This window comes from Malus sylvestris, chromosome 13 (genome assembly GCF_916048215.2).
Source record: "Malus sylvestris chromosome 13, drMalSylv7.2, whole genome shotgun sequence".
NCBI lineage: Eukaryota > Viridiplantae > Streptophyta > Magnoliopsida > Rosales > Rosaceae > Malus > Malus sylvestris.
The window spans coordinates 1,571,641-1,599,252 of NC_062272.1; the positions used below are offsets into that span (position 1 = coordinate 1,571,641).

Genomic DNA, 27,612 nt, shown 5'->3' on the forward strand with positions numbered 1-27,612 from the left:
GGTCTACATACCACATAAATGTTACTTTCAAAACACATCATAAAAATATAATACGAATGTAATACATAAAACATCGTACGAGCATAACACGTAAAATATATGTATAATCTCTGTATTATACGCAAATTTACTACCATTTCGTTAATTTAGAATTATCTTTTAATTCTAAATAAAATTATTTATTAATTAAAGATGAATTATTTTTGAATTATACATAATAAATAATAACATTATTAATTATATATTATAAGATTGTATTATACAATAAATATAGAATTAGTGAAACAATACCTAAACCCGAAGATGCTCCAGAATCTTTTCGATTGCTCGTTCGAGAACTACGATCTTTGAAGAATTTCCAAATTAATAGGAAGGAAGCTTAATCGGAATGATATGAATCATAATTTTTCTTCTATGATCGATTGGTATAGTCCTTAACGAGTTGACTGGATAACCCTACCTGTTAAGCATTGACCCAAAACCTAATAGTTTCGTGTCATTTCGTATCGAGTTAATAATAGATTGTATATAAAATTACCAAGACTATTTGTAGTTGAGGTTCGAAAACGAAATATACTAATATAATATCTAACACAAAGACTATAACCTTCAAAAAGGCATTAACTTCTCATTAGACTTAAGAAAGTAGGTCCAACGTTTCAATCAAACTCTAATAACAGAAAGCAATCTGATTAATAATACAGAAATTCCACAAGACAAATCATATTCATCGGAATAAAGTCTGCCACTGAAAATTTGAAAGCAACTGCTCTCTTGCAAAATTCGAACAAACAGCCAGCAGGCACCGCAGATTCGGCTCCACAGAAGCATCATATATAGATAAGAGAATGTCTAAGATTTGGCCACATCCAAAGTGCCAAAATAAAACCACAGATTGCTAGCTAGGCCCCCTAATTTCCTTTCTGTACGAATATATTACAGGAGAAGTGGTTTTTGCACTCGCGTCTTAGACTGTTGCCTAAACCGAAAAATAAGCACACACAACCATTACATAGTTTGATATGATCATTTTGATTGCGAACGGAAACACCACAATAATGTTGAAGAAACGATAAGTTTCATTCATGTCTAATCCCCTCAAAACGAAAATGATTCACTTGTACCCTCAATAATATACGAATTGTCCAATCCAATGCAATCCTAGGCACCAATCAAACCATAATGTACACCATATGAAATGCATTATAAACCAGAAAGGCTTCCTTGATTACACTATGAACAAAAGATGACACATTTCACTGAGAAACCGAAGACATTGGAAGCGGATACAGATAAAACAGGGAAAGGACACGAAACCAAGGAAAAGGTTAACATTACGAATTCCGTATCCAATCACTACTTTTGGTTATGATTGGTTAGCTATGTATTGCAACAAAGACAATGCGAAATGTTCCGAGTTTGGAAGCAATGGAAAGTTCACTAATATCCAACAAGGATGATACCATTGTCTCTACCAGTTCGAAACGAAATTTAGCTCATAATTTCCAGTGCCAAAAATCCAATCCAAACGGAAGATGGTGAAATAAACAGATAAAGATGCTTCAAATTAGTTCATTAAAAAGAAAACTAACATCCCATTAGATTAAGAACTTCCCAGTCCACTGTTTCATCAGCTACGTCTGACCCTCATGTTCCGATGACTCAATCGTGGAGAGTGCCCAAGATGTCCTCGTCCCTGTATAAATGGAACCTGCAAAACAAACCAACCAGCCAAAAACCCAAATATAAATCCCAGAACCCTAATGCAAAAAATTGCAGAAACAGGGCAGAATTGGCACAAAAGACATACTCTTTGTCACCAAGCTTCACTTCTGTGCCTCCATACTCGGGCAAGAGAACCGTATCGCCTTCTTTCACGGCCACCGGAATCAAATTCCCGGCCTTGTCCTTGGCTCCTGGTCCCACAGCTACCACCTTCCCTGAGTTTAGCTGCACCGATTGGACCAATCCCAACCGTTAAAATTCAGATCAAAATAAAACCCTATACCCTAAATACATTTATGCGAAGAAGAAGATGATGCCATAGAATTTACCTTGGTGGATGACTCGGGGAGTAGAATGCCAGCGGTGGTTTTGGAGGGCGGGATGATTTTCTCGATCAGGACGCGGTTGAGAGTTGGGATCAAACGCCTCGCCATTTGGGTCTCTGAGAACACTGGAGCTACTGGGTTTAGGGTTTGGGGGAAGAGGACGACGGCTGATGGTTTACAATGTGAGGGTTTGGGGAGGAGGGGGACTGCTTGTTGATCAAGTTCAAGGAGATGATGGAAGGTTCTAGGTCTTAGGGTTTTTGGGGTTTTAGGCGTTGGGAGGTGGGGGTTGTGGGCTTGGGTCTGATAGTGGAGTTTGGGCCTTTGTTTATTGATGTATACAGTCCAATTCTTAGGCCTTGTTTGGTAATAAAATAGCCCAATACATTGGCCTTGTTCTGTTGTTTGGGCTTACCTTCATTGAAAATAGCCCAATGCTTTTAGGCCTTGTTACTGCTTGAGTTTTGGTTCTTAGATGGAGATCAGAACATTGTTTAATCAAAGGGTAATGTTAGGGGAAACAAAATTTGTAGACAAAATCTGCAAATCAAATTATATGTTACTAATAGAAATGATCACGTTTATCAACGCTTAAGTAATAATCTAATCATCAACTTCTGTATCATTTAGTTTACAAAATTTTGTCTACAAATTTAATCTCCTTAAAAAAGAGAAGAGAGAAGAGGAGAGGGTGACGGAGACGAAAGCTTGCGCTCGTCTTCGAACTCGTTTCTGAGTTCAGGTTTTAGAGTCCGAGTTATTTTGGAATTGGTTCAACACTCATGTTTAGTCCGAGTCCTACTTAATCCCACCAAACAACACTTGAAACCCATGTTCATTTTAATTGGAGAACTATGGTCCAGTCCGACCCACCAAACAAGTCCCGAAAACAGGAACCATCAAATTCGTTACATTTATCTTGTACTTGGTTGTATCAAATTAACCAAGTCTCATCCCTAAACGAAATGTTCATACGCAGGGATGGGGTCGGGTCTACCCTTCCTATCCTTATCCTGACAAAATCTCATCTCCATTATCCGCTCCATTCTCCACTGAAAATTCTCCATAGAAAACCGGCCCGTTGGGAATCGAATAACAGATAACTATCAGTAAGTGGGAACCGCCGATCATGGTGGCTTTATCGGAAAACAATGTGAGGAACTTTTGAGCTATTCCTTGGAAAAGATACCTTTTTAGGCTTGACAAGCAGCTAAAGTCATGATAACCTCATGACTTGTCCGAGGCAGGAATTCCAGGCCACACCCAATGCTCATGGCCACTTCGATCTATTTGCAGCAAAAAGTACATCATGCATGTAAAATTTTCCCACCAGTTAATTGTTTCGTGCCAATATATATATATATATATATATGTGTGTGTGTGTGGACCATAAACTTTATGAAATATATATACAAATATATATGGTTGACAAACTTTAGGTCCATAAGCATTCTGCAATCCCACATTGGTCACTGGTCATCCCATGCACGTGATAGGTTTCTGCGGTTCCCACTAAAAGGAAAGGAGCACATATATTTGCTTTTTTAGGACCATCCCATTTTCTTATTTTTTTCAGAAAATTGGATCGATGCTTGTTATCATTCCGAAGACATGTTTCTTTTTTCCTTTCTTTTTTCAGCGTGTGGACTGGTGCTTATGATTTTCATGCAGATTCTTAGCTTTATTGATTGTTCTCCACCCGATCAGAATAATTGGGATGCGTGTACAGTTTGTATTAATATTGTTCATAGAGATATATGGATGAACAATGAACCAATCAGCATTGCCTTTAAGTAAATAGAAAGCCAAACCCATCATTACCACATAGAGCTGGACATGAAATATATGCTAGTTTGAAGAAGTTGAGGTTCTATGGGGAGTAGTCTAACTTCTTATAAACCTTTATATATATGGTTTGGTTTCTCACCGATGTTAGACTTTGTCCTCACATTCTCACATAGTTGTTGCTTAAAATTTAGGGTTTCAAACAGTCAAAGCACACTAGCAAAGATAGGACCCAACTAAACACAACTTCAACACAAGCAAGCAATGTCATTCATAATCTTTCAGAAGCAAGTGTAAGTGGAACTTGTTAGATATTGTAATTTTCATCCTAAACTTAATTTGCACTTGTGGTCCATTATAACTCGATAAAAGAAGAAACGTTATAGGTATCGATGATTTTCACATGAACTTATTTAAAGGAGTCCGAATGCCAATCTTCTGTATACACGGTGCTTATATCAGATTTAAGATCCAGGTTTCCCAGCTGGAGTGGGATTAAACTAGTACGATCAAAGGTTTAAAGAATTTTGGGTTTACATGGTTTTCTTATCTGTGATTTGTGACAATTTCCTATTAGGGTTGAACCGTGGATCCGGATTAACATGCATCCTGCAATATGTAAGGTAATTAACTGTGTCTTTTCGACAAATACGTAATCAAACTAATCATCATCGACTGTAATGATTTGTGAGATCATCAACTTTCAACTGTACGTCTTCCAATATTTTTGGTGGTCGATCATGGTTTCTGAGTTTGACTTTGGTGAATGGTGATCCAAGTAATATATATACTTAATTTGGTGAATGGTGATCCAACTAATATATATATATATATACACACACACACACACGCACAGAGCAAAATCTAATCTGAAATTCCCTGTTTCCATCAGTTAGTGGAGTTTCTTAATCGAGGGCTGCTTAGAACAAGACCACCGAAAGGCACTGAATAATATGATATGAGAACCATATATGGTGTGTTTGATAAACTGAAGCATGATCATTGGAGGACGGGGACTCACTGGTCCTTTTCATTTATTTTAGGCGTCAATGGTTTGAATGATGATGTGGAAATCCTTAAATACATTAATTTATAACATGAACGATTGAATTTAACAATTAAACGTGTACGGAAGAAATTTAAAAAATGTAACGAATAAATATGAGACACTTAAAATACAATATATCTAATGCATGACTCTAAACTTAAGTACAAAGCAAGAAGTTACTATAATGATCAACTCTACTACTAAATTTTTCCTCGTTTAAGAAAGGAAAATTAGGTGTTTTTCCCCCAACGCCAATGGGGATGTCACCTTAGAAGATCCTGCACTTTCCTTTGAGATTATGTGGCTCCTCTCTCAGATACCGGAATCTGCTTTAATTTTGGCAAAGGCTGAGACCCACCTTGAAAGTGACTTAATTAAATTAGTAAAATTCAAAGGATCTGTAGATAAAGTGGACGTGCCGGAGTGGTTATCGGGCATGACTAGAAATCATGTGGGCTCTGCCCGCGCAGGTTCGAATCCTGCCGTCCACGTTTTTATTTTCTTTATTGTTGTTTTTAATTAAATGTTCTTCAAAACAAGTTGTTTAGGATTTTATTCCATTCCCATTTAATTTTTGTTTGTTCCAAAAGAGGTGATTTGGATACTTCCGCTCATGTTTTGACTATTTATATTGAATCGGTAATATATTCTGCTTTTTTTTATATATACGGCAACTTTCTGTATACATATTATTATATGTCATCGTTATTCATGTAAGTCGAATATAACTCTGTTGTTTAAGAGTAGCTTAGCTGCAAGTATATGCAAAGTCACAGAAAATGAACAATCTAACTTTGCGGTTGGTGCTGATCAAGAACAATGGAGGGAAGGCCCATGAAAAGCTACTTGCAAGCTCATAATTCATCTCCACGTTATGTCTTACATGACTTGCTATTTTTGGCCATGATGAAATGTAGTAGGGTTTCAATAATTGAGAGAAAATCCAGCATCATTCTCTGGGTTTAGTGCCGCTTGAATCTCCCATACATATTCGAGAAGTCCCACTTAGAGCAACTCTAGCGTGGGCTAGTGCTCGGGGGACAGGGGATGAAATAGGGCCAGATAGCCCGGCCTTGAAGCTCTAGGGTGGGCAGTCCAAGGGAGAGTGGAGGCCCGAGCTCCGGGCCTGTGAGGAATTGCCAGCCCGAGAGCCCGAGTGGATGTGACGTCATCTTGGTGCAACGACGGCATTCTGAAGCAACTCCCCAAAACCAACCGTCTTCTTCTTCTTCCTCCTTTTTTGCTGCTGCGTTTCGATGGAAGACGATAAAAATGATGAATCACCAATTAAATCACTTGGCTTGCAGAAGATCAAGACCAAGACTGAGCTGTGGGAGAGAGCAATGCGCAGCTTGTGCAAGTTGATGACTTCAACTCCGTCGTCATCGGCGTAATTGGGGAACCGGTGGGGTGAGAGGTTGCAGGCGGTGAAGAGGTCTCGGAGGTCGGATGGGTGTACGTGAGATGGGTTTGTGGATATGAAAATTGGGACCATGGCTTGCAAGGGAAATGGCGATTTGGACTTTGATGGCGTTTTTATGGTTTTTTCCATCTGGGTTTTGCCTTTGCTGCTCACCCATTTCAACTCCATGCTCTTGACGGACATGGTGGCAGCTGGCGGCAGCCGGCGTAGCCACCACTGCACTAACCTCCATTCGCTTTCTCTCTGCTTTTATTCTGCGTCGATAGTGAAAGATAATGGGTATACGTAATTGTCTTTTCGGGTAATGACATCTGATTGAAATATATCCTCAAAGATTCTGAAAAAGTAAGGACACATGACACAACATCATTGGATAAAAATCTTATCGAAATCCATCACCAATAATTGTTTTTTCGGATAATAACATGTGGCGCAACGAGAACGATTAAAAATCTTATCCAAAATTACAAATAAAAAATTATTTTGTATTATTTAAAAAAAACAATTATATTTTATTGCCTATTGCCAAGGCTATTCAAGTACAACGGTGGAGATGCAAAAGGTAGTTACTATTCATTAAGGGCAGTTACTATTCACATGATGGATTGAATATTGAATAGCCTGGAGAGAGGGCTCCCACGTTGGAGTTGCTCTTATCTCTTTCAACTAGTTTGCAAACATGTAATTAGTATTCGAAGGTCAGGCTGCCTTTTTTCTTTTGTTGACAACATGATATAAACCCGGAAAAAAAAAATATTACATAAAAATATCATGACCCCATAACTTGTAATAATTGAAGTTGATTAATTATAAATTATGCAGTAAATGTTGAGTTCATTTTTCAAGCCACACAAGTTGTAACTGGGGGTCTGAGCCGAATATTGCTTCAACCCTAAATTTTGGAATTTTCCTATTTTTGGTTCAGAAATTTATTTGATTCGAGATATTTCGAAAACCTTACCTTTTTGCTCTTCATATATTCCAATTACTTTAGACTTATGGTTATGGGGTTTGCTAGATTTCCTGGTATTCTTTGAAAGCAACAAGGTTTTGATCCTTAATTTCTCTAGGGTTTGATTATCTACACGTTTCCCTGCATCTAGTTCCATAGTAGAAATACTAATTATTCTGCCTTTGTATCGACAAGATATAGAGGATGATTCCTGAATTAGAATTAGTACCTCGAATTTTAATGGAAAATTCAACAACTTCTAAAGTGGATTGTAGATTACTTGAATTCGTAAGTGAATTGCATCCAACCGGAGGAGGATGAATTTTGGTATGTGTTTCTAGAGCCCTACTTTTTTTCTTTTGATAATTGTCCCGTGTTTTAATTAATTTAGAATTTACATTGAGGTAGATTCACCAGATATATTATCATATAATTATATTTTGGCTCATCTCATAAATATTCTAGCAAACCCATGCATATTTTTATAAGGGAATTGTTATTGACACTCCAAAAATCTCGTTCTACACTCTTCATAAGTGTATTTTTCTTTCATAATATATAAAATTTAGAGTGTAGAATGAGATTTTTGAAGTACTAATAACAATTCCCTTTTATAAAAAAGAAAACTAACGAAAAGTCCAAAAAAACTTCTCTTTTAATGAAAATGTCTTTTTAAAGGTATAGTGAATAGTGCCAGTTAAAGGTAAAAATGTGGTTTTTCGTTAAAAGTGAACAGTACCGTAAGTGTTTTGTTAAAACTCCCTTTATAAAATGACAAATAAATTTTTGTTTTTATTCTTTTGGAAGGGGCGAATAAAATTCTCAAACCTGTGAGCTTTTGTCTGTTCATACGCAAACGGTGGTTGGCAAGAAAGAGTTATATCATAAATAAGTAATTTTTTTTTTTTTTGGCAAACCATAAATAAGTAACTTTACGTATGAAAATCTGAAATAAAACAGTATACATTTTCCTAGCCCCGACCAGAAATCACATTGTATTGTCCTCATCTCCTTTGGTTTCTTTCGAGCACAAAGTTGGCTCTTGCAGGTCTATGTTTTTAGTGGAAATCTCGTAGCTGTAGTTAAACTGTTTACTTATCGAAACAAATAGTTAAACTGTTCACTTATCTAAATATTCTTACATTCCAAAGTTCTAACAAATATTTGTCTTAAGTAAGTAGAAATCAAATTAAAGGTGATTGATGGAATAAAACTGACAGAAAGTTTTGAACTTTTTTGTTGCACAAGATACAAATATGGAGTTTTTGGCATCACATATTGTGGCACGTCATAATTAAATATGTTCTTGACCGTACTTATTTACCATAAATTAAGTTAAAGATAAATAATGTACTGGGGTTTAATCAAATTGGTTAGATCATTTTCTTCTTTGCACTCGATTTGAAATCCCACTCCTTTTAGGTTAGGTTAGAAAATCAGTTGGGTTTAGAATCACTCTCCGTGGATTAGGTTAGAAAATCAAACGAATCAAAAAATTTATGCGAAGACAAATAATTTGAGAATGGTGCTAGGCTGCTAAATCCTGATCAGAACAAGCTACCGACCCAAACCGAATTACAGATAAAGTGATAATATAACGTGTGTATATCTATATATTTATATTATATACACACAGCAGCACCGACTCTCTTCTTCTCCTCTACTCCTTCTGAGAGATTGAAAGTTTGTAACTTGTGCGTTTGTATTGGAACATGCCCAGCAGCTGCAATCGTCCACGTAAAATTCATACAGTTTGGCCAAGTGTGCACCATTTTTTACACGTCTTCTTCCACCCTGTAATTATTTCTACAAACTGATGATATTCAAGAACACAGAGAATATCCCTCGAATATTACCTGCTGATCGTCTTCTCCACCCAACCCTAAAATTGCATGGCACACTCCTCTATGTAACCTTCTCCAATGTCCATCAATCTTTTTCCCTTCAAACTTAAATCACTACTGCATATATACATAGATACAGATACACACACACACACACACACACACACACACATAGATATATATGGGTAATGGGCAGTGAGAGGTATTTGCTTTCCAATCATCAGGTCTAGTACTTTTCAGCAATATTTTCTACCTATAAGCTGTCCTTTTATCGTCTCCTTCCTCCTCTACTTTTTTTTTGCAGATTCTTCCCTATATATTTTTCATTTTTATTGTTTGACCACCCAATAGCCTAGCTTAGCTTAAATGTACATATATGTGCAGGTATCCAGAGATATCAGATAGAGATAGGTGAGCTGATTAATTAGAGAATTAAACATAATTAGTCGTATCATCAGCAGTAGTTAGTAAAAGTTGTGGGGGCTAGTAGTAGTAATTTGTTTGATAGCGGTTCTTTGGAGAAAGTTGATTGATGGGAGAAGTTTCACATGATAAAATGAAGGACTGCTGCTCTCCCACAAGGATAAATATCGAGAAGCAGCAGCAGCAGCAGCAGCAGCAGCCCACCATAGACATGCAGCAGCAGCCCACCATGGACATGCAGCAGCAGCCCACCATGGACATGCAGCAGCAGCAGCACCACTGCATGGAAATCCCAATGGGGATGGAGGTGCACAAGGTGGTTCCACCGCCTTACAGAAGCACTTTTCGGAAGCTGCTGGCCAGGCTCAAAGAAACCTTCTTTCCAGATGACCCTCTCTACCAATTCAAAGGTCAGCCACCAAAGAAAAAATGGATTCTTGGAGCGCAGTATGTCTTTCCAATCCTTGAGTGGGGCCCTAATTACAGCTTCAAGCTCCTCAAATCAGACATCATTTCTGGTGTCACCATTGCCAGTTTAGCCATTCCTCAGGTAATTCAATTATTAAAATTTAATCTTTACTTTTACTTTTGATTTGGACAGTGTTAGGCTAGTTCAGGCACAATGTCTTAGGCCCATTAGCCTATTCAGTGTCTTAAGTTAGTTGACAAGATCAATGTCTTAAGTCAGTTGGTCACGTCAGAGTGTTAGCTTAGTCGATCAGGTCAGCGTCTTAGGGTGATTGGCCAAAACAATGAGCCAAGACAGTGCGTAGCTCTCTATGTCCAAGTTTGAATCACCCTTCCCGTACATAAGTAATTGAGAGAGACAGAAAATTGCCTTGTCTACATGTGCTCTGTTCTTAATAAATCTCTATTTATTTATTTTTTCAGGGAATCAGTTATGCTAAGCTTGCGAATCTACCTCCAATTGTGGGTCTCTGTGAGTAATTTTTTTTTGTGGTATTTCTTTACGTATTCATATGTATCGATTGAAATTTCTTTATCCCTTTTCCCAATTTTTATTTCTGTTGCATTCGTTAACTAAATGACTTGGACGCAAATTCGAGCGTTGTGACTTTCTAGAATTCATACAGCCAACCTCGCTTAGTGGAATAAGACTATGTTTTTGTTGTTGTTTGTTGCATTTGTTAACTGTTGTAATGGAATTTGTAGATTCAAGCTTCGTTCCTCCTTTGCTGTACGCCGTGTTTGGAAGCTCAAAGGATCTTGCAGTAGGACCTGTTTCCATTGCTTCTCTAATCATGGGATCAATGCTCATGCAAGAAGTATCTCCATCCAAAGATCCAAGCTTGTACCTCCAACTTGCCTTCACTTCAACCTTCTTTAGTGGCATCCTCCAAGCTTCCCTAGGTTTATTAAGGTAATTGGTCCCCCACCTAATTTTCGATACAAGCGACATTGAGGAGGGGGATCAAAAACCCGGAAATTTAGCGTCATAAATTGAATGCTCTTAACCAACTGAACTGCTATAATTTTGGGTTTTTGTTTTTAAGAACCCGAAATGATTTAAGATTGATGTGTGCAGGCTTGGATTTATAATCGATTTTATTTCGAAGGCAACTCTTCTTGGTTTCATGGCCGGAGCTGCTGTGATAGTCTCTCTGCAACAGCTTAAGAGCCTCCTTGGAATCAAACATTTCACCAAGAAAATGGCAATCGTCCCTGTTTTGAGCTCCGTTTTTCATGAACGGAAGGAGGTAATTAATTAAACACAACACAGCAAATTAATAAAACAGTTCGAACAGTGATTACTCTGTTAATACAGTGTTTAGCTTTTCTCAGCTATCATTCAGTAGATAACTATCAACTAAGATATTATTCAAAATTGAAGATAATGTACCTTTCGGTATATTAATCATATTTGTGTTCTTTTCTCGTTGCCTAATTTGGGTGCTTTCTCTGTGCAGTGGTCATGGCAAACCATATTAATGGGCGTTTGCTTCCTTGTGTTGCTCCTAATCGCAAGACACGTTGTATGTTCTCCTTTCCACTGTTGTCTTAAAACTTATCTTCGCTTTAGATTTGACGGTATCATAATCTAATCACACATTGTTATGTTTGAAAATTTAAAACCAGCATGACAATATTCTCCACTTGCCCATGGCCACTTTGACATGTTCTCAACATGCATACTAGCTCTGTTTAATAACTTCATTAATTAAGTATTAACATCAATTCCTGATTATTATAACGACTATTTTTTCTTCAATGATCCGTAGTATTGAATGACACCAAAAAAAAAATGATAGAGTTTAAAATAAAAGATCTAACAGATGTGGAAATCAAATATAATGACTGAAACATCGACGTTGAAGCCAACAGTTTTCATGATCATATTGGATTGGGCTGCGTTATTTTACCACTCCACCATGATTTCTGTTGGCCAAATGGCCACATACCTCTATAATTTGCAATCAAATACTTTATTCAAATTCTTGCATTCGGATGCCAAGGTATCAGTGTCTCTTTACATGTAAGTCCATCTTGAGGAGGAAGAAGAATTGACAAATTTGACTAATTTAGTAGGATAACCAAGCGTAGTTGCGTTTGAGAATTTATACAACCGACTTCATTTAGTGAGATAAAATTATGTTGTTGTTTGACTAACTTTCACATTGGGCTGCTTGCCATGGAATGCAGAGCATAAAGAAGCCAAAGTTGTTCTGGGTCTCAGCTGGAGCCCCTCTGGTGTCTGTGATCCTCTCCACTGTGATTGTCTTTGCATTCAAAGCCGATCGCCACGGCATCAGTGTGGTAAGTAGTTTGTTTGCTGGGACCAACACTCCACCATCCGTATCCGGACCCACACCATATTCTGAGATGATGATTATCTTGGGGTTTTCTTTATTGGCAGATTGGGGAATTACAGAAAGGACTGAACCCACCATCATGGAACATGCTGGTTTTTCATGGATCCCACCTTGCACTTGCAATCAAGACCGGGATTGTCACTGGCATTATTGCCCTCACTGTAAGTTGAATTCTGCGATGATCGATAATGTGTCAATATTATTAGTAATAATGAAAAATAATGACATGTTATCGATATATTTTTTACAGTATCAATACGTGATTGGTTTGACTGATTGGTTGATTTTTTATCAAATTTATAGGAAGGTATTGCAGTAGGAAGGACTTTTGCTAATATAAGAGAATACAGAGTGGATGGAAACAAGGAGATGATAGCAATTGGGATCATGAACGTTGTTGGCTCCATCACTTCGTGCTATATTACAACAGGTTCACACTCATTGATTACAGATCACATAAATTAATAATATCGAACAAAGAACACTATTCAGACTCTCTCGAGAACAAGTTTACATGGACTTGCTGGTACTCGTAAAATTTCATCTTCATTGTGTCAACTTATACCGTGCAAAACTGCAACGTGAGTTGTAGGGCAAAAATTATAGAATGGAGCGGCTCATAACATGGATCAGGTGAAAGAAATGCTGGATGTGTGGCCAAGGATCCAATGGCTACAGATCCAACGACCAAGAATCCCGACGCATGCTATGCTCCGGTCCATAGTAGAAAAGCCTAGAATCTGATAACAAAGTTTTGATTTTAGTGATGGGTTTCATTTCAGGATCATTCTCAAGATCAGCTGTGAATCACAATGCTGGAGGAAAGACAGCGTTGTCCAACATTGTAATGTCGGTGACAGTCATGGTGACACTGCTGTTTCTGATGCCTCTTTTCCACTACACACCCAATGTAATTCTGGGTGCAATTATTATCACTGCCGTGGTCGGCCTCATTGATGTCCCAGCTGCTTTCCACATTTGGAAGATCGACAAATATGACTTCCTTGTCTTGATCTGTGCTTTCTTGGGAGTCATCTTTATCTCTGTCCAACATGGCCTCGCCATCGCGGTATCTAAACAAACAATGAACCGTATATTATTTGATTAAGAACCGGTAATTAGAGAAGACACTAAGCAGACTATAAGCCGCATGTATACCATAGTTTCGTGCACAGTTATTGTTTGTTTAGTGTTCTTCCGAATAAGTTTGTAGCCAGTTTTATTTGTGTATATTTTCAGATGAAACCCTAATTATAGATAAATTTGACGATATGAACAGGTTGGGATATCGGTTTTCAAGGTTTTGCTGCAAGTGACTAGGCCGAGGACGGTGGTGTTGGGAAACATACCCGGGACGGACGTATTCAGAGACCTGCACCAGTACAAGGAATCAGCAGTGAGCGTGCCTGGTTTCCTAATCATACTCATCGAAGCTTCAATCAACTTTGCCAACACCACTTATCTCAATGAAAGGATTTTGAGATGGATAGAAGAAGAAAGCGGCGAGGACGAGGTTTCAAACATTAGATTTGTTGTTATAGACATGTCAGGTAAAAGTTTGTTAACCTTGAGCATCAATTCATCCTCTTTCAAACAGAAACTTACATGAGCTGGGATGTCATGACATTCTAAATCAATCACTCGCTCTAGTGCGTTTTAACTTTTCAACATGGCAGTGCATGGTTGGGATGTCATTGCATTTCAAACCAATCATGTACTCTCATGCATTTTAACTTTCTTGCATGACAATGCGTGATTAACTTGAAATATGGACACACTGACATTCTTGTTGCATGAAAGTTCTTCCCGCCAATTGGGTATCTCAGGCTCCTTTGTGTCCTTTATTTTCAGCTGTGAGCACAATAGACACAACTGGGATCACACTTTTCGTAGATATAAGGAAGTCAATCCGAAAGAAGGGAATTAAGGTAAGTTGGTAGATTTGATGTCTACATATGTTGTTGTTGGTTTGGATGTTCGGTAAAATGGACAGTAAATAATGAAATAATTGCAGCTGGTGCTGGTAAATCCACTGGCGGAGGTGATGGACAAATTGCAGAAGGTGAACAATGGAGGCGAAGAGTTCATGCTTTACCTGTCGGTCGGAGAGGCAGTGGCGTCGCTGTCGATGGGAATGAAGAACAATCATGCACCGTCAAATTCAAACACGTACGATGAAGAAATGGAGACGATTGCCAATGGTGTTCCCTAATTAATCATTAACTAAACCTAATTACTCCCGAGTTAAGCAGCATCACACGTTCCAAGTTTTGGCTGTTGGCTGTCTTTGGTAACGAGTTCCTAGTTGGTGACCAATAATATTGTCAAGTTAGGTTGTAATTCTGTACCACCATGCAGTTTTAGTGGGTCGTTTTCGTTCATTCCCCTTATGTAAATAAATAGTTTTCTAATTTGGTCTTTTTCGGCTCTTATATACCCTTATTTAATCTTTGGTCGTTGCTAACAAAACGTGTGTTACTATCACTTCCTTAAAATTTTCGTTCAAGTTTCCTCCATAACTCATGTATGCACTTTTATTTTATTTTATTTTATTTTACATGAATGATATATTACACTAAGATGGCGAAGGGATAAATTGATTTGGGATTTGAAATTCTTGAAATTCAAACATAAAACATCCCGCTTACAAGATTGGTATGAGACATGCATCAACCATATCATAAAGATAGCGCCCACAAATGGATAATTTCAACTACAAATGAGTTGGGCTTGAATGGATCTAAGTCCAACTCGTTAATGTCTTATTTATCTAATTTTTTTGGGCAAAACACTGTTTACTACCCTTATGTTTTGTGGTTTTCAACATTTAGTACATCAAGTTTTTTTCGTCCCAGAGTCATACCTAAAGTGTAAATTTTGGGACAGTCTCATACATCCGTTAGTCAAACTGTTAAGTCTGCCATTAACAGTGACGTGGCGCCCATGTGGACAATGACTGGGCGCCACGTGTCATCCACGTGGAATTTAATATATATATATATATATATATATATATATATTATAAAATAATAAATTAATTAATTAAAAAAAAAACGTTTTTTTTTTTTTCTTTCTTCTTCCACCTTCCTTCTCCTTCTTCCTTCTTCCTTCTCCTTCTTCCGAATCTGCCCATTTTTTTTTCTTCTTCCTCCTTCTTCTTCTTCCTCTTTCTTCTTCTTCCTTCTTCTTCTTCTTCTTCTTCTTCAAATCTGCCCAGTTTTTTTTTTTTTTTCTTCTTCCTCCTTCTTCCTCCTTCCTTCTCCTTCTTCTTCTTCTTCCTTCTTCTTCCTTCTTCTTCTTCCTCTTCTTCTTCTTCGAATCTGCCCAGTTTTTTTTTCCTTCTTCCTCCTTCCTTCTCCTCCTTCTTCTTCTTTGAATCTGCCCAATTTTTTTTTTCTTCTTCCTCCTTCCTTCTCCTTCTTCTTCTTCTTCCTTCTTCTTTCTCTTCGAATCTGCCCAATTTTTTTTTTCTTCTTCCTCCTTCTTCCTCCTTCCTTCTCCTTCTTCTTCTTCTTCTTCTTCTTCTTCTCCTTCGAATCTACCCATTTTTTCCTTCTTCCTCCTTCCTTCTCTTTCTTCTTCTTCCTCCTTCTTCTTCATCGAATCTGCCCAGTTTTTTTTTTTTTCTTCTTCCTCCTTCCTTCTTCTTCCTCTTCTTCAAATCTGCCCAGTTTTTTTTTTTTTTTCTTCTTCTTCCTCCTTCTTCCTTCTTCCTTCTCCTTCTTCTTCTTCTTCTTCTTCCGAATCTGCCCAGATTCGGTTTTTTTTTTTAATTTATTTTATTTTATAATATATATATATTTTTTTATATATATATTTTTTAAATTTCCACGTGGATGACACGTGACGCCCAGTCATTGGCCACATGAGCGCCACATCACAGTTAACAGCTGACTTAACAGTTTGACTAATGGATGTATGAGATTGTCCTAAAATTTACACTTTAGGTATGACTCTGAGACGAAAAAAAATTGATGTACTAAATGTTGAAAACCATGAAACATAAGGGTAGTAAACAGTCTTTTGCCCAATTTTTTTTATCCCATAACAACATGCTAGCAAAGACAAAAATTTCTATCATATTTATGAGAACTTTAACAAAAAGCTCCCGGCGTTGTTCACTTTAACAAAAAATCATATTTTTACACTAAAAAATCAATCATGATACCATTTACTTACCATTTATTTTGTCCTTATCGTTAAAACTCAAAGTTTTCAAGCCTTTTTCATTAGTTTTCTCTAGAGAACTTTAACGAAAAGCTTCCGATACTGTTCACTTTAACGAAAAACCATATTTTTACACTAAAAAATAAATCCTGGTACTATTCACAACCATGAAGCTGTTTTCTGCAAACTTAAAATCCTTTCAACGCCGAAGGCAACTTGTCAGGATTCTTCTGGAAATATGCAGCAATGGCTATCAGGATGATGAGTATGATGACCCATAAGCTCAACACTCCTGCAACCAAACCAAAGAGAAATATGTCTCATTCTTAATGAACTCAACATGCAATGACGTTAAGGGACTCGATACTCGTCCCGCCATACAAACAAAAGAAGTTTAGGCATTTTCGGGTAGAAATAATGGACTCAAAATTTCACATTTCAGAAAGTTCAGCACTGGTGATCCTAATCATCCTGTTACCGTCCTAATGTTGTATGGTTGAAATCAGAATTAGTTATTGTTTCAACTTTGCATTTATTCATACCGAGTTGCTGTTTTAATTTCTAAGTTCCTAGATAGCATAAAGGATAAAGTGAGTTGGAATTTAGTTGCTTATACCACCAGAGCCATGACCACAACCGGAACGGGCTCCAAATATTGGTTAGGTTTTCTTCTACCATGATGATTCTACTAGGTTGTAAATAGCAATTCCACAATTTCCAAGAAAAGTGACGACATGCGATTGAATTATCCAACTAAAAATGATGGTATGCACTTACCATTTTTCTTCTCCACCTCAAGTGTGGACACCCTTGCACTTGAATCCATGGATGCCGAAGCCAAAGCTCTGTATTTAAAACCACACACTTTACTAACAGTTCAAGGGGTAGAAGAAACATAAAGTTGAGACGTTGTTTACCTTGAATCATGAGAGAAACTCAATGCAGTTACCAAGCCCATGTGTGCTTTCTTAACCACTTTATGAATCCGCATTCTGGTTGGATTTACTATCACAAGATCTCCACCAGCTGTCCCACTGCATTTTCATCGATCAAACGTGTTAATTTTCTCCTTTATCCAGAAAATCAATGCAAGTACTGTTAAACTGATGATCTCAAACAACATGATATGCAGTCTCATTTGACACATTGTGCTATATGAAAAGCATCTCCAAAAATGTTAACGGTAAGCTTCTAATATAAATTTTACCATGCAAGGAGTTTTCCATCAGCTGAAACATCAAAGGCGGAAATAATGTCTCTACTAATGGTCTTTGATCCAATCCTCTTCCAAGTGGTCGTGTTCCATGTTATAATGCTTCCCGATTTATCTATATTATAAAATAGGTACAGATAAAAATAATTAAATCATGCAGAGGTAGAGCGATGGCAGTTATCGAGAAAGCAGATGAATTGTTTTCTATCTACCTGCAATATATAAAATATGAACCCCATCATCAATTACAGAAAATCTGCATCCGCAAAAAACCTCATCCTGCATGTATTATACTCATTGGTTACATTAAAAGAAAAGCATGAGGAACCTCTAATTCATACTTAATGACCAAGTGGTAACAACAGACATGTAGGTTAATGATTCGCAACAATGCAGAGATATAGGTGTCGGAGGCTCGATATATTTTTTAGTCGGTGTTCAATAAGCATACAACTAAATACAATACAAGCACCCATGTCAATCTACAAAGTTGAAGATAATTTCCATCCACATAAAGTTGGATATCAAATATTTTTATTTAGGAAAGAATTTCAGATATTGCTAACCTTTTCCGCTGGTAGAGAAGCTACAATGGTAGATGAAGTTACATCCCACACCCTACCAGGGCCTCTATCTCCTAAGGAGATGAGAAATTTCCCATCAGGGCTGCAAGATAACCAAGCCAGATCATCAGCAACGACTTTACAAATAAAAGACATACAAAGTAAGTTTTTCAATGTCACCAATATTGCCGACCTGAAATCTAATTGCTTCATTGTAGTATGAGCTTTAGCTTCATCGAGAATAATTTCCATGCTAGGCCACTTGAAAACCCTTAACTTGCCATCCTGTGCTGCACCAAAGGAGAGCATTATTATACGGTATGCTATCCAATGTCACGTCTAAAAACAATCCAGAAAATAAAACTGTAAGATACTAATAAATTTCGACAAATGCAATTGAATCCAAAAAATAAAAGGTGAAGGATGGTCCATACCTCGCCTCCAGCAGCAAGCATGGAACCGTCCCCGTCAAACACCAAAGCTAACTGTTGTCCAACATCTTGCAATTGCTCCAGCACTCTCTCAGACTGCCTCAATGCCAGTTTAGGTACTTCATCGCTTTCTTCCTCCAATTCAAACCATCTGCACAAGAAAATATATATGCTCTTATAGCATCCTACAGCTCAAGAACCTGAAGATATAATCATGGAAAAAAAATAGTAAATCTGAGTTGGGTTTCACTTGTTTCAAGCCAAATGAATAGGTAAATAAAGATAAATCAAATCAGTAAAAGATTGAATCTTGTGCTTTCAGTATGACAGATAGATGGGAAAGTTGAACAAAAAAGACCTGCAACTATCAGGGAAAGAGCAAACGAGGCCGCTACCGGCGGGGTGAACCGCCATTCTATACGGCAAATTGGAGCCAGTGTTGAGCTTAGCCACCTGAAAAATCAAACACCAAACACCCAATTACACGCAGCCAGGCAAATCTATGCAACACCACATATATGCAAAAACTGGAAGGGTGGGATTGGGGATTGAAGTATTACCGGCTGATTGGAGAGAGAAACGGAGGCGGGATCGAATTGGGCGATAAGGATGGCGTTTGGGACGCCGCTGCGGCCCTCGCCGCCACCGCCGGAGAAAACGACGTAGTTTTGGCTGGAATCGAATTGGGCTAGTTCAGTCTGGGTCTCGATTTCCTTTTTGTCGTCGCCGGCGTCGTCTTCCTGGTCCGGTCGTTTAGATTTGCCGAGACCCGGAAGCCAAGCGGCGGCGTAGAAAGGGACGCCGTACTTCTGGTAGTTATTGGGAGTGTCCATTGGCACTTGGGATTTTCGGATCAGATCTTTGTCTGAGAAATGACAGACAAACTGAATAATATATATATATTTTTTTTTTAAATAAGCACCCTTTTTAAAATTTATATTTTCCCAACAAAAAATTATTTAGATTTGATGAAAAAATAAATTAATCCAGAATTTAAATTAGGATATCCTTTTGCAAAAATAGCATTCTTACGTCCTACATTTTGAGATATGAACAAATATTTTTGATAATTTACTTCTGCATATGTGTAAAATTGTTACGTACATAAATGAAGAACTATCGTTACAACTTTAATTTTGAAATAACAAAGTTATACTAAAAAATGCACATCTGTTATAGCCAATATATACATCAACGAGTTGATATCAACTCGACTATCGTTTATGAGATTTCAACTCAGGAAGTCCTCCTTCTATCTTCACTAATTAATTTCACATTCAGTGGTCAAATTTGGCTGTGGGTTCAAGACAAAGCGCGAAGGCTCTTTCTTTGCAATCAGTACAAGTCCGTCTGCCAGAGTAAATGGGGCCGCCCATCAATAATCTGGACACAAATTTAGCCACAAAAAATATGGATGTGTATTCTCCGCCTGTAATTTTCATCTTCATCAGAGTATTCCCGGAGAAGGGATCACTTAATACATTGATTCATTGCGACTTAAATCGATCCTAGTTCCGAAAAACAGGTAAACTGAAACCGTAATTAGGAAGTTACTGTTCAGACTCAGGTATTCGGCGATTGATTTGAACCCGCAAAAGGAGATGGAGGGGCTCTCTGTGGCAGCCGCAGTGAAGATGATATGATCAGTGCAACACGAAAATCTCTTTCTTGCAACGCAAAACAGAAAACAAAACGACATCATTGACGCTTCCTTTCGTAGAGTGAGTAACCAACGAGCGCAGACATTAAAAATGTCCATAGTACCTGTCACAGAAGCACACGAACGGATTAGCACAAGTAACACCTATTTATCCAACAGATGGACAGATAGCAGTTCCAGAACTTTGTGAGGAATAAGGTATTGGAAGCACCGTATTGATTGTATGCCACCGCTCAAGTCTTCTAATCCTTGACTGGATGTCTTCGATAACTCCTTCAACCGGAGAAACTTCCCTGATTGGTGAGGATTCAGAAGCTGAACTGCTGCCCTGTTCATTACACCATGATATTTTCACTGAACATTAGAAATGCAGAATTGCAAGAATGAGTTTCTCTCGTTGGCTTATGCCATTATTTCTCTCATTCACAAAGTCTGCCAAGTCTCTAAAGTCAGCATAATTCGTGTGAGTTTTTTTTTCCACCATTGGACATCAATGGTTACCTCAACTGTATTTGTTGTGACAGTTTTCTCAACTAAATTCCAAAAATAAATGGGATGCCATCCATTAATTTGATAGCAAAATACCTGAGATTGAATAAATTCCACAAGTTCCTGCAACCTTGCAGCTTGCTGAGCGTGAATTCCACCTGAGCCTCTTCCCAATGCTGGCAATCTTTCCAGAACTATTTGAAGATAGCTCTACAACAAACAAACCAACTACCAAGTCAGATGAAATGTAACCAAAAATGAAAAAGAAGAAAGGTGTCATCCAGAATTCTGAATTCGAAACCATGCAAGAACAGAAACTTTGCAGTGTAAGTAAAGGCAAAAACCTTCGTAGTATATGAATCATCCAGTTTAAGCGTTGACCCTGCAGCTGCTACAGCATCTTTATCAACCCCCTTGATTTGCAAGTAAGGGTTTGGGGCATCTTGTAGATGATCGACCTCAACCAAAATCTGAAGAGAATCAGAACCAATTCTAAATTAAACACCAACTAAAAATATACATGTTACAACCACAGACAAAGTACTTTCCAGAAAGTATACATGTAAAAAAAAACCAGATAAATCTCATAGAAGTTGATCTGACCTTTCCATCTTGGTAGATAAATGCAGATGCTTCAATATAAGCTACGGCTTGATACCCAAGGTTAAGAAGCCCCGCAACTGTGCTAATGCTAATATCAAAATCCACTTTAGGTTGGATGATGAAGTTTCCTTCTCTTATAGGCTAACCAAACCAAATTCGGGAAAAAGAAAAATAGAAGAATTAAGTGTATACCGTAGGTGGAAAGATAAAACACTGTATTTATTAACAAAAAGAGCAAACTATATATAGGACACATTACAAACCTCCCGTATCAGCAATGCAAATCTGCCCTCACATATTCTGACCCTAATGCAGTCACCCTCTGTTAACTGCCCATTAGTGGGAAGTCCAGGAAGCTTCAAGTATATATCAATGAACTTCTGCACGGAGCTGCAGAACTTTGAAGGATCCAGTATTTTTAAAATATCTTGGTATGCCACCTGTAAGTAAACGGAAAAAGTTAGAATATGTTAGGTGCAAAACAAATTTTATGGATCAAGATAGAAGCAAGATGATTCCCGTACTTGCTTGTTACTCTTCAATACAAACAATGAGCTCTCAGGGGAAAGCACTGGATCAAAGTCATTTCGAATTTTGAGCTGCATTAAGATAAGGAGAAACGAACACCAGATTTAGCCATTGAAAGTTGCAACCAAATATCAGCGGTAAAAGAAGTTCTTTCACATGGCGACAATTGAACTACTGTTCTAATAAGGTTAAAGTCCTAACATGTGCATGAACAAGATGGGGTTCAATGAACTGCTGGAACATTGGAAACACCGTCATCATGATCTCATTCTGGGACATAAAACACCCCACTCTACTTTTATCCCTTTGAACTCTAGAAATGAGGTGTGAATGAACACCTCCAACCTGATAACCAAAAAACAACAATGGATAGTTCCTGGTCAGTCTTTCTCATAAACAGCTCAAACTGACTTAGAAACACAATGAATACATAGATATCAAAGCTCTAACGGTACAGTGGGGGTTATACTTACAACAGCAATCCACAAGTCAAGTGATTTTCGGATATGTGGATGCAAAGCATAAACTCCTTCAAAAATAATCTGTTACAGAAAATACAAAGTATAAACTAATAGATTTGTTTTAAGGAAAACACAGAACAATAAAATATTATCCCAATGGAACAAGCCAAAATTCTGGGAGTACTGTCAAGCCTGTCTGATAACTTACCACTCCACAGTCTTCAGAAACTTCAAGTTCCTTAAAGTCACTCCGAGCACCAGTTTCCAAATCAAATAAAGGTACTTTTGTCCTTTGACCATTCCTTATATCATCAATGTTCTGCAAATGGTAATGTAAGACTACTAAGTACTGCAACAAGAAAGCCAGGCGCACACAGTATATCTAAATTTGGCGCTGTGAATTTTGAAGTCAATGAAATCATATTTTCACTGTTGCCATCATAAATTGTAACTTAAGATGTGATTCAGCAAAGGTCAAAAGGATAAGCCATCAAATTGGCAGTTATTTGGCAACTGGAAAAACAAATTAGGGAAATATGACCGTCAAGGCTTCAACAACCTTCAGGGCTTACTAAGGGATGAACTTTACATGGTAACTCAAAAAACATAAACATAATGGGCATATGGAAGAAACTAACATAAAACAAGGCATGCTTTCTGTTTCTTCATGGGGTAACATTTTATTGTCTAGCACAATTATACCAATCATCTGACTGGCCATCCCATATGGCCCAGAGTTGTACTAAAAAGAGAATACAAAACTAGTAAAAAAATATCCAGTCATCAAACCTTACTTTTGAAAGCAAAGACATATCCAGCGAGCTGAAGTCATCATACTTGAAATCCTTAACTTGTTCAGATTTATAATAGCTTTCAAGCGAAATAACTTCACATCCTACTATGTTTGCCATTTTATGAGCCAAACTAGTTTTTCCAGAACCACTTGGACCTCCTAGAAGGACAACACCAGCGACAACATAAGGACGTACTTCAAGCTCAATTAAGTTGGAATGGTAAAAGGTACTGAGAAATAACAGTTCTTGAAATGAATTAGGACTGTATTTTTCTGTTTACAGAATGGAATAGAAAACACAAAAAGGAGAGACGGTGAGAGTAGATAAAGCCTGTATTACCAATTCCAACTATAACTGGAAACCCTTTATTCTCCAACAATGCCTGAAAAAGATGAATAATGTATGAAGGTACATTCCAACAAAAACATACTACTAAGTTTTGTCTTTTTTATACACTTTTAAGTTTTCATCATGGAAATCTCTCAGACAATTCCTTATTCACTTCACTCCTTACCTGTATTGCTTGCACAGCAAGAAGCAATCCTCGATCCAAGTCATACGAGTCAGGCATTGGAGCAAGTTGCATGGTATCCCTGAAAGAGGATGGATCTGTGGTTGCTTCATGAGAGAAGTCGAAACACAAAGAGATGTAACACATCCAAGAAAGATATATATCTCTAAGTCAAAGTAACTTACCTATGGTTGAGCTTTCGGCTTGGGAAGGATCAGATGAGATGAAATGCCATGTTGCTAATATAGGTTCCATCTTAGATTTTGTTGGAGATCTAGTCCATGGCTGAGATAGATCCTCAAGCCGAGTAACAAGGTTTGGAGGAACGCGAATTGGTCTTGGTGCAACAATTGTTTTGTCCTGATCACTGGCCATAGATGTATTTGGCAAAAGGGGTGGTGTATTAAGGCGAGGTACACCTGCATCAAGAACAAACATGATCTACGTTACACACACAGCAGAGAGAGAGATAAATAACAATACAAACCCTTGTGTCTTAGTACCAAAGGTGCAGGCATAATGGTTCAAAACCAAAAATACAAAAATAACTTGGAATTAAAAAGATGAAAAGATGAGCTATTTCTAGCTTCCGACCTTTGCTCTCAAGAATCATTTCTAGATATGATTTAGTGATCCAAGGCTCAGTGATACCCATTTTCAATGCTTCAGTTCCAACTGTCTGCACAAGAGTAAGAAACAAATGAACGTTTAGTTATTAACAAATGACAAGCCAATATCTCAGGTTCCAGAATCTATATTTCCTACATTTCAAAACCAAAAAAATGCTATAACGACTATAGTAAAAATGCAAAGTTCATACTTTTCTATTTGTGCCCCTCAGCACCATGAAGGTCTCACCAAGGGAATCAATGGTTTCAAGTGACAAGGAAGCATTGCCATTATCAACTGATTTTGATGCTCGTTTGTAACTAACAACCACAACATATCCCAAAGCCAGTAACCCGCCCAGGGTCATCCTTCCAACCTGCTTTCAATGTTAAAAGGAGCAAACAGATAAGAGTTATTAAACATCTAGAAACTTTACAGTAATATTATGCAAGGAGTCAGCCTTTACAAAATTTCATAAACAGACATCTCATCTAAAATGCCCCAAAGAATAACCCTATTATTTGCTCGTCACTGACTAGAAAGCTTGCATAAGAACCATAAACCCTAAAACAGAATGTAGATAGATGAGGAACCAACCTAAAGTATATCCCGATGATCAGTGGCTTTGTGTATTATCTAGTGTCCATACTATAGTCGAAACCAATGAAAATAATTCTTACCTCAAACTCAGCTTTTGGTCTGATAATGAAATTTTTGTCAACAATCCTCTGGTCCCCCAGTGAGAGATAATATCTTATACCCGATTGACGCACCTTGATCCAATCATTTATCCGTGCTTCTTCACTCGCCGAAGGAGGCCTAAGATACATCTCAATAAAACTGAAAGAAAATAAATTATGCAAAAGCTTCAGTTGCAGTAGAATTCAAAATTTTAGGAATAAAAACAATTTACTTTTCTTTAGTTCTATAACATCAAAAGAAATAGACAAGATATATATATAACAATCATCCACCAGAGTCCCAAACTCACTTATCTATTTGAGGTTCACCTCCTTGAAAGGCATAAGCAAAATGCCCCTCTGCTGCCTGTAATGAAAATGTGAAATGTAAGTCATATTGATGAAAGCATGAGGGTGATGAATAACACCCTATCTCAAACTAAAGTTTCAAGAAATAAGATGGAGCACCAGTAAAAGCTAAAGGAAAAACAACACTATAATTGACAACACTATTGCCCACACGCATACACATTACAGTTAAAATGATTTGATAGGCTGTATCATACTAAAAACTCACTTGATTCCACTATATGCATTCATCTTAAAAAGATTGGGCCAGTTTATTTCTCAAACAAAAAAAAAAGAAGTGGGCCAGTACAAAAGCCATTTTCTCTAAGCAAGTTAATGTCGTCAAGGAGTTAAGATAATACAAAAAATGTTAAACACTGAAAGAGGGTCTTTTCAGGCTTTAATCAGATCACCCAATCATATAGCCAAAAGAGAAATTTAAATGGACCCAATATCCATTGAAATAAATTATATAAGGCACATACAGACCTCACTCCTGCATTTCAGCTTGTAGATTGCCTCCCTAAATGATGAGACAAAGCTGTTGTTAATCCTAATCTGCAAAATAAATACTATATATTGAGAATTAACAGTGAAATTTCAAAGGTAAGATCAGTCAAAGACCAACCTGTGCATGATGAAGGTCTGGTTCAATGTGCTTCCTGAACAATGGGAAAATGCTGTCAATAAGATAATCCAATGAACAAGAATCTCCGATATCATATCGAACTTTGGATAGAAGGCTAAAATGAACACCACCAACCTGATATACCAAAAACACATATCAACTGTCATGTCAATTTTCTGTTAACTGATATTCTAGAAGCCCCGACAAACCAAATAGGATTAAGAAGATTTTACCACTGCAACTCGAATATCTAGCAAAGAGCGAAGCTTTGCATGCAAAGCATAGGTACCATCAACTATTACCTGTAGACAGGGGGAGGATAAGAACCTAACAATCAAGGAAAATCATACAGGTTGAGGGCCAAACAAACTTACCACCCCAGATGAAGCACTCTTTATTGTTTTTGAACCAACACGTTTCTTTTGTTGATAGTCAAATACTGGAATCAATGTATCCTCACCCTTTGTCAAATCCTGTTTTGAGCATACGCTTGTCTTACTAAGTTCACAGACATAATCAAGTAATGTGAAACATGACAATAAAGAAGTGGATGCAAACCTCAAGATTTCTGACCAGCATATCAAAATCTATTGAACCCAGATCATTCCCTTCATCAAATCCATCACGATAGTTCTCCATTGACACAACAGTGCAACCAATAACAGATGCCACCTTTTCTGCTAAGCTTCAGGAAACATTAAAATGGAAATAAAAATTAACACCACGACAAACACGAGAAGGAATGCTTTTTGCCCTATATAAAACTCTATACATACCTTGTTTTACCAGAACCACTTGGACCACCAATGCCAACTGTTACAATGCCCTCTTTTTTCTCTCTAAGTTCTTGGATAGACTTTACTAGCAAATAATATCCGTGATCGAAAGACTGCACCATCTCAACACCAGCAGTAATTAGGGCATCTCATATAATATCAGAAATGAATAGGTTCAAGTAATGTATATATGTAATGGCATCTTAACCCGACTTCGAGATTCAGGTCAGTTCCTAGAATTCTCATTTCCTATTGAACCCGCAAGCAGCAAATGAGAACCCAAACAAGCCCAAAATCTCACGTAACCAGTAGAAACAAAAATTACAGCTCCAAAACACAAATCCCAATTCCATGAAAACCCATAATTTCAACGCAAAAAATCACTCCAACAATTCAATATTACGAGCAAAAAAAATGGAAAAATGCCGAACTGCAAAGCAAAGTACAAAGAAGCCAAGTGCTAGGTGAAAGTCTGAACTGCCATACCACATGGAGAGGAAGCGATTGGAGAATTGAGGAAGAGGAAGAGGAAGTGGAGGGTTGCTGCTGAAAGTAGTCGCGGCCTCCTTCTTGGAAGACTCGCTGTACGACGTCCTCGTCCATTTCTGGGGTCTCGACGAAGAAGATGAAGTCCTGGAAGTGGAGGATTCGCGGAAGAAATCGCAAATCCCCAACCAATTCGAGCTCTGCACCTAATCTTTTTTTTTTCTTTTTTTGTTCTCAGATTGTTTGCTAGAGAGAGGAAACTTATGCTCCAATTAAAGACAGAATCTTTATTATTTCTTTTCCTCGTC

At 37.6% G+C, this 27,612-nt stretch overlaps 4 protein-coding genes, 1 non-coding gene and 1 pseudogene across 7 annotated transcripts; 2 read left to right on the forward strand and 4 right to left on the reverse strand.

The window, feature by feature from the left end:
• Positions 1–1,307: 1,307 nt before the first annotated feature.
• Positions 1,308–2,295, reverse strand: LOC126597771 (10 kDa chaperonin, mitochondrial-like). The gene is made up of 3 exons (XM_050264600.1): positions 2,055–2,295; positions 1,811–1,950; positions 1,308–1,711 (listed from the first exon to the last, which is right to left on the reverse strand). The coding sequence occupies exons 1-3, from the start codon at positions 2,157–2,159 to the stop codon at positions 1,663–1,665; spliced, it is 294 nt and encodes a 97-aa protein (XP_050120557.1). The 5' UTR covers positions 2,160–2,295; the 3' UTR covers positions 1,308–1,662.
• Positions 2,296–5,293: 2,998 nt separating this feature from the next.
• Positions 5,294–5,375, forward strand: TRNAS-AGA (transfer RNA serine (anticodon AGA)). Its single transcript has one exon. It is a non-coding gene; the product is annotated as a tRNA-Ser (tRNA).
• Positions 5,376–6,052: 677 nt separating this feature from the next.
• On the reverse strand, positions 6,053–6,539 carry LOC126596726 (uncharacterized; annotated as a pseudogene).
• A 2,409-nt stretch (positions 6,540–8,948) lies between these two features.
• LOC126595161 (probable sulfate transporter 3.3) lies at positions 8,949–14,826 on the forward strand. Its single transcript, XM_050261540.1, has 12 exons — positions 8,949–10,076; positions 10,418–10,466; positions 10,700–10,907; positions 11,073–11,244; positions 11,455–11,520; positions 12,188–12,301; positions 12,402–12,518; positions 12,661–12,787; positions 13,140–13,426; positions 13,637–13,907; positions 14,209–14,285; positions 14,372–14,826. Exons 1-12 carry the CDS (start codon positions 9,636–9,638, stop codon positions 14,567–14,569), a joined length of 2,127 nt encoding a protein of 708 aa, XP_050117497.1. The 5' UTR covers positions 8,949–9,635; the 3' UTR covers positions 14,570–14,826.
• A 1,743-nt stretch (positions 14,827–16,569) lies between these two features.
• On the reverse strand, positions 16,570–19,612 carry LOC126596589 (SEC12-like protein 2). The gene is made up of 10 exons (XM_050263220.1): positions 19,292–19,612; positions 19,090–19,184; positions 18,735–18,882; positions 18,494–18,585; positions 18,304–18,403; positions 17,950–18,016; positions 17,732–17,852; positions 17,442–17,558; positions 17,302–17,369; positions 16,570–16,816 (listed from the first exon to the last, which is right to left on the reverse strand). Exons 1-10 carry the CDS (start codon positions 19,562–19,564, stop codon positions 16,713–16,715), a joined length of 1,185 nt encoding a protein of 394 aa, XP_050119177.1. The 5' UTR covers positions 19,565–19,612; the 3' UTR covers positions 16,570–16,712.
• Positions 19,613–19,781: 169 nt separating this feature from the next.
• On the reverse strand, positions 19,782–27,605 carry LOC126596588 (uncharacterized). Of its 3 annotated transcripts, none has more exons than XM_050263217.1 (25): positions 27,305–27,605; positions 26,819–26,931; positions 26,601–26,727; positions 26,417–26,515; positions 26,276–26,344; positions 26,043–26,177; positions 25,904–25,972; positions 25,378–25,433; positions 25,067–25,226; positions 24,598–24,765; positions 24,372–24,456; positions 23,963–24,196; positions 23,781–23,875; positions 23,606–23,648; positions 23,267–23,424; positions 22,681–22,791; positions 22,485–22,553; positions 22,213–22,356; positions 22,008–22,082; positions 21,747–21,923; positions 21,484–21,624; positions 21,225–21,350; positions 20,977–21,090; positions 20,603–20,719; positions 19,782–20,495 (listed from the first exon to the last, which is right to left on the reverse strand). In XM_050263217.1, exons 1-25 carry the CDS (start codon positions 27,419–27,421, stop codon positions 20,430–20,432), a joined length of 2,868 nt encoding a protein of 955 aa, XP_050119174.1. In that variant the 5' UTR covers positions 27,422–27,605; the 3' UTR covers positions 19,782–20,429. The 3 variants fall into 3 exon arrangements, with proteins under 3 accessions (XP_050119174.1, XP_050119175.1, XP_050119176.1); XM_050263218.1 differs by having other exon boundaries at positions 24,598–24,762; positions 27,305–27,604; XM_050263219.1 differs by lacking the exon at positions 27,305–27,605 and having other exon boundaries at positions 26,601–26,719; positions 26,819–26,932.
• Positions 27,606–27,612: the final 7 nt, after the last annotated feature.

Excerpts from the sequence above, each read along its gene's own strand:
- LOC126596589 (XM_050263220.1), bottom strand. The coding sequence starts at position 19,564 with ATGGACACTCCCAATAACTACCAGAAGTACGGCGTCCCTTTCTACGCC. Across the intron at positions 18,404-18,493 it reads ATGAAGCAATTAGATTTCAG|CCCTGATGGGAAATTTCTCA; the intron begins GTCGGCAATATT and ends GTTATCTTGCAG. Across the intron at positions 17,853-17,949 it reads TCATATTTTATATATTGCAG|ATAAATCGGGAAGCATTATA; the intron begins GTAGATAGAAAA and ends TTTATAATATAG.
- LOC126595161 (XM_050261540.1), top strand. The coding sequence starts at position 9,636 with ATGGGAGAAGTTTCACATGATAAAATGAAGGACTGCTGCTCTCCCACA. Across the intron at positions 12,788-13,139 it reads TTCGTGCTATATTACAACAG|GATCATTCTCAAGATCAGCT; the intron begins GTTCACACTCAT and ends GTTTCATTTCAG. Across the intron at positions 13,427-13,636 it reads AACATGGCCTCGCCATCGCG|GTTGGGATATCGGTTTTCAA; the intron begins GTATCTAAACAA and ends CGATATGAACAG.
- LOC126596588 (XM_050263217.1), bottom strand. The coding sequence starts at position 27,421 with ATGGACGAGGACGTCGTACAGCGAGTCTTCCAAGAAGGAGGCCGCGAC. Across the intron at positions 26,728-26,818 it reads AGTGGTTCTGGTAAAACAAG|CTTAGCAGAAAAGGTGGCAT; the intron begins GTATGTATAGAG and ends TGTTTCCTGAAG. Across the intron at positions 23,649-23,780 it reads TTGCTGTGCAAGCAATACAG|GCATTGTTGGAGAATAAAGG; the intron begins GTAAGGAGTGAA and ends CATCTTTTTCAG.
- LOC126597771 (XM_050264600.1), bottom strand. The coding sequence starts at position 2,159 with ATGGCGAGGCGTTTGATCCCAACTCTCAACCGCGTCCTGATCGAGAAA. Across the intron at positions 1,951-2,054 it reads TCCCCGAGTCATCCACCAAG|CTAAACTCAGGGAAGGTGGT; the intron begins GTAAATTCTATG and ends CAATCGGTGCAG. Across the intron at positions 1,712-1,810 it reads GTGAAGCTTGGTGACAAAGA|GTTCCATTTATACAGGGACG; the intron begins GTATGTCTTTTG and ends TTTGTTTTGCAG.